The following is a 13266-nucleotide window of genomic DNA, read 5'->3' as shown; positions in this document are numbered from 1 at the left end:
TTATAAAAGCTTTAAATGTTAATTGTTGATTTGAATTCTGATTTGTCTTTGGTTGGTGCATTTTCCACATGAAGTTCCTATGGGAAGGGGTCCAATTTTTCAAAGTAATTGGTACTTTATTTAGAAAACCAGATGAAATCCGTGTTTTGTGCTCTTCAGTTTTGTCAGTAAGTGGTGCTTGTGAATGAAAATAGCAATCCCATTCTGAAGAAACCAGTTTATTAGCTGCTTTTTATACATTTTCTTACATAATAAGGGAAAACAAAGATTTGAATATACTATAATTTCCTGTGTATAGTCTATGGTGGCATATAATCTGCACATGCAAATTTTGCTGGTTTGGAGGGGTTTTTTTTTCACATGTTTTGTAGAAAAAATTATCTACTCGCATCTATCTGCCATCTATAAATCTTTGAAAAAACTTTTTTTTCAAATTAATTTTTTTCAATATTTATTTCTGTTATACAAATACGAAGGCCGCAACAGACAAATTGCCCAACAAGGTGGCTGAAAAAAGATGCCTGTAAAAAATGTGGATGTGTATGTCAAATATAGCCAAAATACAGCAACCCAATATAAAAGCATATATCACGAAAGAAAAAAAAACGAATAATATTAAAACTAATATATAATCTGTTGATTATATGCAGGAAAAAATGGCATAGTGAAATCTTAGTATAACAATATTCTGCAGACCAAAAAAAAAACATTGAAGAGGGATTATCATTGTGTCAGAGTTTCTACAACCTGGGAAAATTGGGGAAAGTCAAAAAAACAAATTGTGAGGGATTAGATACAAAAGTCATAGAAGATCAGGGAAATTTCCAAATATTTGGATTTTTCTCCAATGATTGTAACACTATTTTAATTTTTTTTCATGTTTACCATGTTTTGTCTGCTAAGTGAAAGTCCATCCTTTTTTCCCTCTTTGTTCTTATTGCTGTATTTTCAATTTTTTCCTTCATTCACTTTCTTTATCTTTTTTTTTCTATTGGATGTCTGTGTAGGTTTGGTTGGTGATTCCCTTTTAGCATCACCAGTTTACCTGTGACAGGAATATAAACCATATTTCTTTCATTTCAAAATTGTGTTCTGCCTGCAACTCTTTAATTTTTTGCATTACTCAGTCAAATCTTCCACACATGATCAAGGACTGCAGAAATAGGTTGTGACTCTACCTATATTTCTATTTAGCTTGTGCTTTGCAATAACTGATAGTTTAAAAGTTATAACATGAATACACCCCCCCCCCCCATATGTTTAGTGTATCTTACATTTTTAATAAATTGAGATTGGAGTAAACATGAAGCTTAAACTGTTTTAATGTAGTTAGTAAAACAGAGGAAGGATGCAGAGAAACAGTGTTCAAACTGCCCAATCCAATCAATTCTTGGTTAGTCCAGATGTTTAAGAATTGCTTGGAATTTATAATTTGTATTTCCTGGCATGCCAATTGATGTGGGGGAAGGCAGTAATAAAAAAAAAATTAAACAGTTGAATGTTTGAGAGCACTATCATTCATTGTTTTAGATAAAAGAGAAGATTTGTTGTGTCCTATCAAATGTAATTTTGATATTCGACCAATGCCTAATATGTATGGCGGTAGTGGTTTCCCCCATCACAGTTTGTCTAGCAAGTGATACCTAGAAGTCATTCTAAAAAATTGGCTATCCCAGATTTTATTACACAAAGAGAAACATCACCTGGTTTCAATTCAAAGAAATTTTTTGACAAATTTTCAAGACAAATTTAAAATTTGTCTCTTGAAATATGTTAAAAGATTTTTTTTTTTTTAAAAATATCATGAATTTCTCATCTCACAAACAGCACTGTAGTACAGCTTCACTCTCAAACATGCTGTCCTATTCTACTTGTGCATGATGTAATCCAAATGTAGCACCACTATTTTGCATATTGCGTTTTTGCTGTTCAACATAATTTTCTCAATGAACACACTCAAACTATATCCATCGGTTTATTTTTGAATGAGATATATTTTTTGGTGTTTTATTCAAATTTATGGAAACCTCAATGTACAGTATTAGATATAGAGGTAGGGTGTTCGATAAAACTCAGCACTGTAACCAAAGTTTTTTTTGTTCTCAGCCTATTACAGTAAGTGTAAATTACAATAATATCACGTTGCTGTAGCATACCAATATTAATAAGAAAATGGATTTGAATTATGGGAAATTCTTTTGTATAATCGATAGTCATTTAAAATTTTTCTAAATTTGATTTGCGTTTACAGACTGTGACTGTGTTGGTTGGTAGTCCATTCGATTGTAATTCATTAAGAGAAAAGTTATGGCAAGAAAAGAAAACTGCAGTGAGTATAAAAAGATATTGTGCAAATCTTTGAAATAGCATTATTTCTCTATCATTTTGCTTATCAGAAATACTCTTAATGTGTATTATTGTTTTTAATAAACAAGCCTACTATCTTGCTGTTGTTTTTAGCTTTATTAGTTTCAAGACTCAAAATCTGTATTGGTCATTACCATGGCATGTGTGATAAGTTACAAGTGCTAAGGTGGACGCACAAAATATTAAATTTAGTGTGCTTTTTTTAAGCTCAGTTTCAAAATCATATTTATGCCATACATCATATATATTTCCTTCAAAAAATGTTTTTCTTGGGGTAATTCGTGCAAAAACTCATGGTTTATTTGATTCCGAAATCTTAATGCCTATCAGAGATTGATAAAAGCATTAAAATTGTTTTCGCCTTTTTAAAAACAAAGTTTTAAATTTTTAACCATTTCTTTAAACAAAATTAAATTTTATTGTTAAAGAAATCAATTTTATATGTTGCTAAAGTTAGTTTTATGAGTGACAAAAATTTTTCTTTGTTATTGGTATGAAAAATATTTTTTTCCTGAGTTACTTGAACACAGATTACCATTAAATATTAGAGATGGGACAAATATTCTGCTGCTACTTGGTATTCAGCCTATTCTGCCCTTTTGCTGAATATTCGATTTGGCCGAATAGTGCTTAGGTATTTAGCCGAATATATCTGTGTTTATCTTAGCACAACAAACTAATTTTAAAAAACTTTATTAATTGGGATTTTTTACATAAATTATATCTTTATTATATTTACATAAAAAATATCTGTGCAAGAGGTTATGTTAGGGTGAATTTCTACGATAAGTAAAACATGAAGCTGAAAATAGAATCCTACCGCAATAATGTGGAAGTGAGCATGAATTACACAAATTCATTAACTGAAGGATGTACCTAGACAAGAAATGTATTGAGCTACAGAAAGGGACAAAGAACATGTAGAGTGGTAAATTTTATGATGCATTAACACTTGAGAGTAAATAATGGTTGACATTTTCTTAATTAGATGTAAAATTGTTGGAAAAACAAATTGATTCTGTAAGCTCAGTGATACCTCAGCTAACAAATGCTTTGGCTTATGAATTTTCTGGCTAATGAAGATTTTTTCATGATTTTTCTGCTTTGGCTAACAAACATTTTTGATGATAGGTATGCACACACTAACATAAAATATCTGCATCGGGAGTTTAATTTTCGCTCCAATCATCATCAGAATTACGGTCACTGGGGCCCGGTTAACTCATGTCCATCGCGGAATCTTTTTTTTAAATGTACCTGCGCTTCTCTTTCTGAAATTCTTTAAACGGTTTCCAGGGGTGTAGCCAGAAATTTCGTTCGGGGAGGGGGCCAAAGTGATAGAACAATAAATTTGGCCATCTTTTTCCAGTCATTTTTTCACATTTCTACGCCCTTGACTGTTTTGTATAAAATGAGAGGTTCAGCCAAAATAGAAAATGCATTGAAAGAAAACAAAGGTAGCCCATGTTTTCAGAGAATGCATTCTTTCAATGCAAGACTTAACATCAAGCTGAACAGATTCTGGGAGATTATCTTTTCCATCTGCATGTATCAGACTCAGAAATATGCTGACCAAATCACAAATGAATGGGGACACTTATGAACACGATTGGGTTGTGTCAACACGAGCTTTAGTAGACTAAAGCTGGTGTTGGTTGTGTTACATGCTGGAAAATAAAAAGATCAGCATCTTTCATCTTCCTGCATATTTTCATTTATATCATTTTGAAGCTATTAATTTTAGCCTTCAATCAGTTTGTCTTTTTTATAGCATCCCTTGGTGTTTTAAAAACTTATCTTTCAATTTTGGGCAGAAGCTCTTGGAACAAATCAAACAATTTTCCATAGAAACCTATGGGAAATCACATTTGGCTAATGAAGTGATTCTGGAACAAATCATCTTCGTTACTGAGGTATCACTAATATTAAATTAAAATATGTTTGACTGTCAGTATCATGGCAATAAAAATCTGTTACCAGTTTTTTAAATAAAAAATTAAAATTAATATTAGAATAAAATTAATTAAAATTAAAATTTAATATCAATCATTTGAAATTGCCAATATTATTTTCAATTAATGACAATTTTATTTATATTTTTGATGAATTTTAAGAAAATTGATATTCGGCCAAATCACTTCGTCCCATCTCTATTAAATATAGTACTGTATTATAAATTAAACTGTACATTAATATTTTTTTTGCCTTTTCTAAGAATTCCTTTAAAAATTTTCCAGTGTTACTCCCAATTATTTCATAAAACATTTTCTATGGTACGAGTTTGTTATATATAAATAACTTAATTGTGTTAAAAATGGATTTCTTCATCTTTCAGGAGGAACAAAGAAAAATTATAACAGATCATGTTCAAGATGAACTTTTCCGTCTTAAAGCTCAAGCAGAAATGTTGCATTTTGGCACCAATTTAAGCAAATGACATGTTTTTATCACCTGAACATTCACATGGTTTTTAATTCTACACTATTTTTCATTTTCCTAATTTTTTAAGATATAATTTCATGAGTTCTGTTCAAAATATATCGTATATTTATACCCTTTGCGCAATAATTTGAAGAACAGAGTTCTGTGCAATGGAGTACATTGATTGCCATGTTTAACATCATTATTCCATCTACATATTACTTGTTAGGCAGTTGAAAGAATTTTTAGTTATTTTTCATCTTAAAGACTGTTTCCCCATTGGAAATTAAGACAAGTTATGAACAGTTTTTCAGCTTTTACAGCTGGGGTTATTAGAAAAAGATTTTAGACTGAAAACCATGGTTGAACGTAACTCTTATCAAATGTTTTGTTTTCTGTGGTGGCAATAATATCGATACAATCAAGAGTAGCGGGAATTATTATTTTTTGGCTACTATGCAAAAACTGAGACTTGTGATGTACTAATATATATATATGTGGTGGTATTGGATATTCAGACAGCAGACTTGGTTGGGGATTTGATTCAATCACAGATGAGTTAAATTTGATAATTCATAGAAAGGCTAGTAGTATGGTATTATTGGGGGCCCGAGTGATGCTGTGGTAAGATGCTAGTCTTCCACTATGAAGGTTACCATCAAGGTACATGGGTTCGTATCCGGGCATAGAACGTTAGAAGCAAGTTCTTTACCTACCGAGCCTAGGGCGACCACCGATGGATGGAGCCTTCATTTCCCACCTAACTCCTCTGGTTGGAAATTGCTGTATGGCGATATATGACCGTAGTTGGTGTGCGATAAAGCAGTAGTATGGTGTTAGTGTTTTACTCTAATTTCTCCCTAATACGACTTCTGAGTTTGGCATATTAGCCACAGTGGAAGTGACAATGCTGTAGTCAGTTGTTTTATTTATGGTGCACCAAAAGGAGGGCCTACCACATTACACATTATATTAAGACATCTTACAGTGTAGTGTGGGAGGGGGGCTCTAGCATTATTCATTAAATTAAAAAAATCTAGCAGTAGTGTGTGTTACACACATTGTCTTTAGGAGGTGCAATCATTCATCTTCTAAATTGGATGCGAGAAGATGTGTGCAAGATCAAACAAGGCTTTTTTGCACACAAAGCATCATTGATGCCCACACACAAAGCATCATTGATGCCCACATGATCACACAGCAGCAACTTGATTGACTATCTACAACAAAAGTTTGGATTGTAACTTAGTTTATGAGTGTTTCATGAGATGAAAAAATTTTTTAAACCAATCCAATTTTATATTTGATAAACAAGCTAGGTCTTGCATTACAAATAGTATGTATGGGTCATTCCCAAAAAAAGTGTACAAACTGTTTCCGAGACTTTGTAATTTTTTTTTTACAAAATTTCAGAACACTCTGGTGGTAATTTTAATTTTTTTCTAATTTTTCATTTAATTCTGTCATGCAGTGTTTCTTAATTTGTTTCAGATGGTATCTAATTTTTTTTAAATCATTGTTTGTAGTAAAACGTCAAAATCTGGCTGTCCCAGCTTCAAAAAAGTGTTAAACAAAGAGACAGTGCAAACCTGGAATTTTTTTTCAGAAAACTTTTAATCACATTTGATATATGTGCCATAGATGAATAAAACTGACAATAAAATTTTGAGAAAATTTTTTTTCTTATGAAAAACTATTTCTTTGTTCGTGTCCCGAAATGTTTCCCATTTTAAAATGTCCACTCTGTTATGGTCATTTGGTAAATATATTTTTATACAAGATTAAATATGATAACACTTTTGAGTTCATTGAAAAGTTTAATTTTAATGCTTGATCAACAATTTTGGATTTGACTTTTGCAAAATGACTTAATATTCATTTTATGTCTTTAGTACCAGATTTTTCTGTCAAATGTTCACTTGTTACGTCATTATCATAAATAATTAAGATTTTTTCATCTAGCGATAGCACATGGAGATATGCTTCAAAATATAATTAAAGTTTTCACAGATCATTTAAATTTATAATGAAAAAAAATAATTTAGGCTAATTTGTCCACTCTTTTACGTCTTCCAAAAACTCAACCAATGCAACAGAATGGAAACTGATTTAAAGTAAAGTTTTCTTAGTTAAGAGGTTTGAAGTTTTAAGTTAAATTTAATAAGTTATCTGAAACCATAGTTGATGATATCGCATGTAGCGGAGAGTCTAAATCCTGTATGTATGGATGGAAATGTTAGAATTGTCATGACAAGATGGTACCTATGAATGAAATTTCTAAATTGCTGGATGAGGATAGCACTGTACAGTGGCAGCGCAAACAAGAAAAAGTGGAAAATGGCAAAATGATAGAAGCTACAAAAATAACAAAAGAGCAGAGAATGTGGAACCTAACAGACTTGATCAAAGTTTTTCAAAAAGAAGTGAAATTGTTCAAGAAACACATTTTTAACATTCAACACCAATATAGAGCTTACCAAATCTGCATTAGAAACATACAAAAACATGAAACTGTTCTTCATGTGGATTTCAGCGAAAATTATAATTGCAAATTATCTGCAGAAGTGCCAAGTCATCATTTCGGTGGGTCAAGAAATCAAGTATGTCTTCATACCTGTGTGCTGTATGTTACAGAATGTGAGAAGCCAATTTCGTTCTGCTCTTCTTCGTTCATGTACCTTCATCTATTTGGGTTCATTTGGAACCGATTTTGAAAGTGATGAAAGAAGAATATGAAATAAATGTGGTTCACTTTTTTCTGATGGACCTTGTACTCAGTACAAACAAAAAAAATTTTTTTACTTATTGGACAAATATGTTGCAAAATATTTCAAGTAATGTACTTGGAATTTTTTTGAAGCAAACCATGGCACGTTGATAGGATATAAAAGGATGGATTGGGATATAAAAGGAATTAAAATAAATGGAGAATTTCTCAACCATTTGCGTTTTGCAGACGACGTTGTTATCAGCAGTAATCCTGATCAACTAGAGAAAATGATACAAGAATTGGTGAAGGCAAGTATTGAGGTAGGCTTGAAAATGAATCTGCAAAAGACTAAAGTTGTGTTCAACCCCTTCGCGTTAAAGAGGACAATCTTGCTCAAAAACACAGATAAAAGAAGTAGAAAGCTATGTATACCTGGGACAAGAAATTACCATGGACAACGGAATCATTAATGAAATAAACAGAAGGATCAGGATTGGATGGAGCAAAAACTGTAATTCTGAAGAGTCATATGCTGTTATGCCTGAAAAGAAAAGTTTTTAACCAGTGTTTGCTACCGGCACTGACTTATGGAGCTGAAACATGGACACTCATAAGCAAGACGATACAAAGGCTACAGATAACACAAAGGAGCATTGAAAGATGTATGCTAGGTATCGCAAGGAGAGACTGAAAACAAATCACTTGGATAAGGAATCGCACAAAGGTATATGATATCATGGAAAGAATTAAACGTTTGAAATGGAAATGGGCTGGACATATTGCAAGAAGACGGGACAACAGACGGACCACAAGTATTCTAGATTGGTACTCCCGTGGTGTTAAACGTCCTAGAAGGCATCCCCAAGCAAGATGGATTGATGAGATCAGGAAAGTGTGGCAGGAGTCAACTGGATGTCTAAAGCATCAGACAGAGCAGAATGGAAAAATTTAAAGGAGACCTTCATCCTGCAGTGGATTGAAAATGGTTGATTGATGATGATGATGATATAAATATACATACAGATACGTTGTTGTAGCCCAAAATGACATTGAAGGTGATGGGGAGGTCAAAGTTATGTGCCTCAAAACTATGAATGATGCCAGGAAGCTGTTCAGAGCTGATCACAAAGATATCTCTTACGTTCACTTTGACCAGATTTTAAAAATTTTGCCAGCTTCAAAATTCAAACCACGAGAAGGGGTGTGTGTGTGTATGTGTTTTTTGAATTTCCTCATAGCGTGGATGTTTTTCAGATGTCATAGATAGAGGAGTCTCTGGGATACCTTTCATATTGTCTATATAATTGTTGAAAAAATAAAAGTGTATTTAGAATAATTGTGATTGTTTACGCTAAGTTAAAGATTTCTGTCCACTCTGTTACGGGAAGCATTTTTGCAGTTCACAGGCAAAAAAATTAAAATGCATTTCAAACTAAGATGTTAAATTATAAGTTATCAGTCCATTGTCTGCCAGAAATAAATGAAATTTAATTTTAAGTTGTTAGAAAAATTTATTTTTTACATTTTTTCATGTGCTATTTTCAGAACGACCGGAAAAAAAAAGTCAAATTTTTTTTAACTACTTTTTTTTTTCAGCCTATGTGTAAGAAATAAGCTGATTTTATTATTTTAAGGGGTAAAACCAGCAGAGTAATAATATTTATTTTTTTACAGCGATATTTGTGTTTGTAAGTGGACAAAATCCATCATTTTCAGTCATAAAACCCAAAAAATAAAATATTATTACAAAATAAAAGTGAAAAATATTTATGAAATATTAAACTTCAAGTCATTGGCTATAATTTAAGATCAATTTTATTTCGAAAGTTCAAATTTGAATTTTTCATCTCGAAAATGTGGAATGTGCACTTGTTTTGGGAATGACCCATATACCAAAGCCTCCTAGATGGGAATTAATGTACGAGTCTTTGAATATATACATTTTCTGTTGAGCATCATACGATCACAACTGAGTAGATGGCTCTTATCTTTCTCTCATTGTGGGCAGGGCTGTCTTAAAAACCTGGCTTTTTATCTGGAAATTAAAATTCAAAATTCATATATTATATGCATATAATTAAAAACCTTCAAAAATTTAGGGGCCTTTGTTTCACTCAGGGCCTCATCTTAGGTCCCTCGGACCTGTCTGATATGATGAAATGACTGCAGGAAGGGATATCCATAGCACAAGCCTATGAAACTCTTCTTTTTGCATTATGTTGATGCAAGTGCAGATTTCAAAATGAAGCCTCTGCTCTTGTATCATTCCAAAAATCCACAAGCCTTCAGTATAAAATATAAAGTAATTGAAATAAAATAGTGTAAAACAAATTAACCTGCACTCTATCTTTGGTAAGAATTGTGGCTGGCACGAGAAAAAATGTTATGGAACCAACACTCTTAGTTTCTCTCTCCATCATTTCTTATGGAAAAGTTCACTTTGATATATGAGTTTTTAGCTTATGAGAAAGTTTATGGAATGAAATGGGCTACAACCAAGGTGCCACTGTATTATTTTTTTAAAGGTCCATGAGCTGTATGTTTTTTTCAATGGAACTGTTGTCTCAGAAGCTAACTATTGTGAACATTAGTCATAAAAAATATTTTATGAACATTCATAAACACATTAGTTTCATTACATTATTTGATTTGAACAGACATTATATATTATTTGGTAATTGATGGCTGTCTTGAGTTATAGAAAGTGCAGCTGTTAATGCCATAGTTTCATATTATCTCAAGCACCCTTGAAGTTCAATTAAAGTTTTATTGTACATTACAGAAAAAAAAACAAAGTTAAAATATATATTTTTTAATGGAAAGAATTTGAAACCTTGGCATTATTAGAATCACTTCAGTTGCACAGAATCTCATAAGTGCCAATCTTAAGGTGCCTAATGTAATACATTTAAAAGTCACTAATTATTTTGAAAATTTACTATAAGAAAATATATTTATAGCTATTCACAGTTCATCTAGATCAGCAATATCTGGCTAATGTCAGCGATCTGAATTTTTTTTGGTTGAAGTTATGCAGCCTGATTGATTGCAAAACAAGGAGAATTTAATACCATAACAAAGAATCTTTGGTTAGTGTTTTTCAATTTCTTCAAGTATAAAATTATGATGTTGAAGGGATGCCATCACCTAGATTATTTTTGTCTTTTGTGTTTCTTTTGTATCAGTATCCCACCGGGCCTCATTATTCTATTAGCCAAATATTTGATACCAGTGTTTTTAATTTCAGCGAAATTCTTTTTTTTGTACAAAAGAAAAATATAATTTTACCCGCTTATACTTAGGATATTTTAATGTCTTTAAATATATTCATAACCTGCATAATTCCTATATATGTAATGTTATGTGTATATGCATCTTTTTTTTCATGAAGTTCATTTCATTATTTATGTTTTTATACTTTGATTTTCTGTGAATGTTTGAGTCTTTTCTGGAGTCACCTCACTGTGCCTATTGATCTCTGTTAATGTATCTTGTTTTGTAATTAATTTTCGTGAATGTATGAATAGAAGATGAGGAATGTTCAAAGCAAACACTACTGTGAAAAATTTATCATATTGTTTACTAAGTTGTTATAACTTATGCCTAAGTTTTCTAAAATATTTCAAATATTTACTTTTGTATATTTATTTTATGCACATATTATGAATATGGAAGGCAAAGTGATATTAGCAGATCCTAGAGCATTGAAGTCATTTTTTAAATTCAACAATGTATTTCCACAAATTTAATTTCTAAGTGTTGTGAAAATTTATAAATTCTTTTTCAAGAATCACACCAAAGGTTCGAATTATAGGCAGACATATCTAGATAACATTGCCCCTTGTGACAGAATTGAAATTACTTCATAATTAATAATCAGTGTAACTTAGTAATAAGTTCTCTCAACTTGCTACTTATGTTGCAGTGATCTTTAAAAACTGACATTGTATAAGCAGGATGACAGGAAATCATGTGTGTTACACCAAGATCTCTGACTATATACATCAATCTATATTTGTCAATCTCTAAACCGAAGAATTTAAAAATTCATTACAAGAATCTTCTGGGACTAATCATGAAACTTTTGATATTTATGTGCTTTAACATTTACTTTTTGCCAAATATTCCCTGAAAATGGTAACTAAACACACATCTTACAATATTAATTTTTTTTGTCTAAATCAAAATTTTTGTCATCATCAAAGCAGTTTTGTTTGCAATCAAAATAAGTTTTGTCAATCATTTCTATTGCTGTAATTTCTATATTTGGTTGCTTAAATAATTATTTGCTTATAAGTGTTTATTTTGTACTAGTCTTATGATTTAGCATCTCTACAGGTTTTCACTCTGCAATAAATTACAGAGTATATTTGGAGGTCAATCTTGACATTTCAATTTATGAATTTTTATTTTATAATTTAAAATTTACCATGTTTTTATAAGGGTAACTATCTTTTTATCATTTTTATAATTTGTTTGCAACCAGTTTCTATAGACTTGGGAACTTGAAGAAATAATTGTATTTTTTTTAATGTCAATTAAGTTAAATAATTGGTTGTTATCAATTAAGATTGTAGCTTATTAACTTTATGAAGGGTGTTTTCTTTTTGCTGATATCATGGAACGAGTATTTAATTTTCACTTATGATTGCATAATTTACTTTGTTATTTTACACACACACACAATCAATCATATGACAAATGTGCAATAAAATCAAATGTTTTTCAAAATTCCTTTTGACAAAGGGAAAGATCAAAATATAATGCATTTTTGGTTTTTATAAGAATTTAGAAAAAATATGAGCAATATTTGAATGTCAATTCAGTTTACATCACTTGAATGATGCCACACAATGTGCTATTGTGATAAAATATTTTTTTGCAAATTTCTGTAAGGAATGTGAAAACCTGTAAATTTTAAATGATTTTTTAAAATAAAATTGTTACAGAATGTGTTTTCTTTTAATTTGATGCTTCTTTTTCAATATCCCTGTTTTCTTAGGTGCTAGAATACTAAAGTAAATTCTGTGATGATGAGTAAATATGTTCATATATATGACTTGAAATATGTCTTATATGTATTTCATTTGATTTAGTATATTTATTGACATGTTTATCACTTTATAGCTAACTTATAACAAGTGAACGTCTATTACAGTGAAGTTCCGATGTAACAATACTCTGTGGACCAAAGAAAAATATTGTTGTATAGAGATTATTGTTATATCAAGTTATCATGCACCACCAAATTTATGCTATTGTTGACATCTCTTTTAAATCAGTGTGGTTAGTACCACTGGAAAATGCACTTACAAGTATTTATTAGCTGGAAAAAAATTATCATTATTGATTAATAAAATTCAGCTGGATGTTTTGCCCCTGCGGAGTTGTTTATTGCATCATACTCTCTGTACTGCACAGGAAGTAGCAACATTGATAACTTTATTAATACTCTCAGGAATCAAGTGGTGCAAATTACAGATATGCACACTGAAGCAAGCAGCAAAATTAAAAATATATTAGATTTTGAGCAAGGCATAAAAAATATTGTACAGATTTTGAAATCTTAGAAAGTATTATTGAAGAGATAAAGGATATCGTTGTATCAAGGAAGAGTTTGATATTAGTCTGCTGGCAATTCCAAACAAGACTTGAGAAAATATCTTTGTAGAGAGCTTTATCATTATTTCAAGTGTCGTTGCAACGAGGTTTCACTGTATTCTGTTTCTTCAAAAACTCAGAAAAAATTATTGCTATGAATTTACAAT

General features: G+C 31.0%; 1 protein-coding gene across 1 annotated transcript in view; it reads left to right on the top strand.

The window, feature by feature from the left end:
- Taz (tafazzin, phospholipid-lysophospholipid transacylase) overlaps positions 1 to 6150 on the top strand; it is a 31598-nt gene extending 25448 nt beyond the window's left edge. The window contains exons 6-7 of the mRNA XM_089253761.1: positions 2252 to 2329; positions 4703 to 6150. Of these exons, the coding sequence (XP_089109887.1) occupies positions 2252 to 2329; positions 4703 to 4804 (180 nt within the window). The 3' untranslated portion in view covers positions 4805 to 6150. The remainder of the gene's footprint in view (positions 1 to 2251; positions 2330 to 4702) is intronic.
- Positions 6151 to 13266: the final 7116 nt, after the last annotated feature.

Source organism: Pholcus phalangioides, unplaced genomic scaffold (genome assembly GCF_987345545.1).
Source record: "Pholcus phalangioides strain wild (caught in Gottingen) unplaced genomic scaffold, Ppha-v1.0 ptg000039l_1, whole genome shotgun sequence".
NCBI classification, from domain to species: Eukaryota; Metazoa; Arthropoda; class Arachnida; order Araneae; family Pholcidae; genus Pholcus; species Pholcus phalangioides.
Note: the sequence above shows the minus strand (reverse complement) of the source record. Positions and strands in the feature narration are given on the sequence as shown.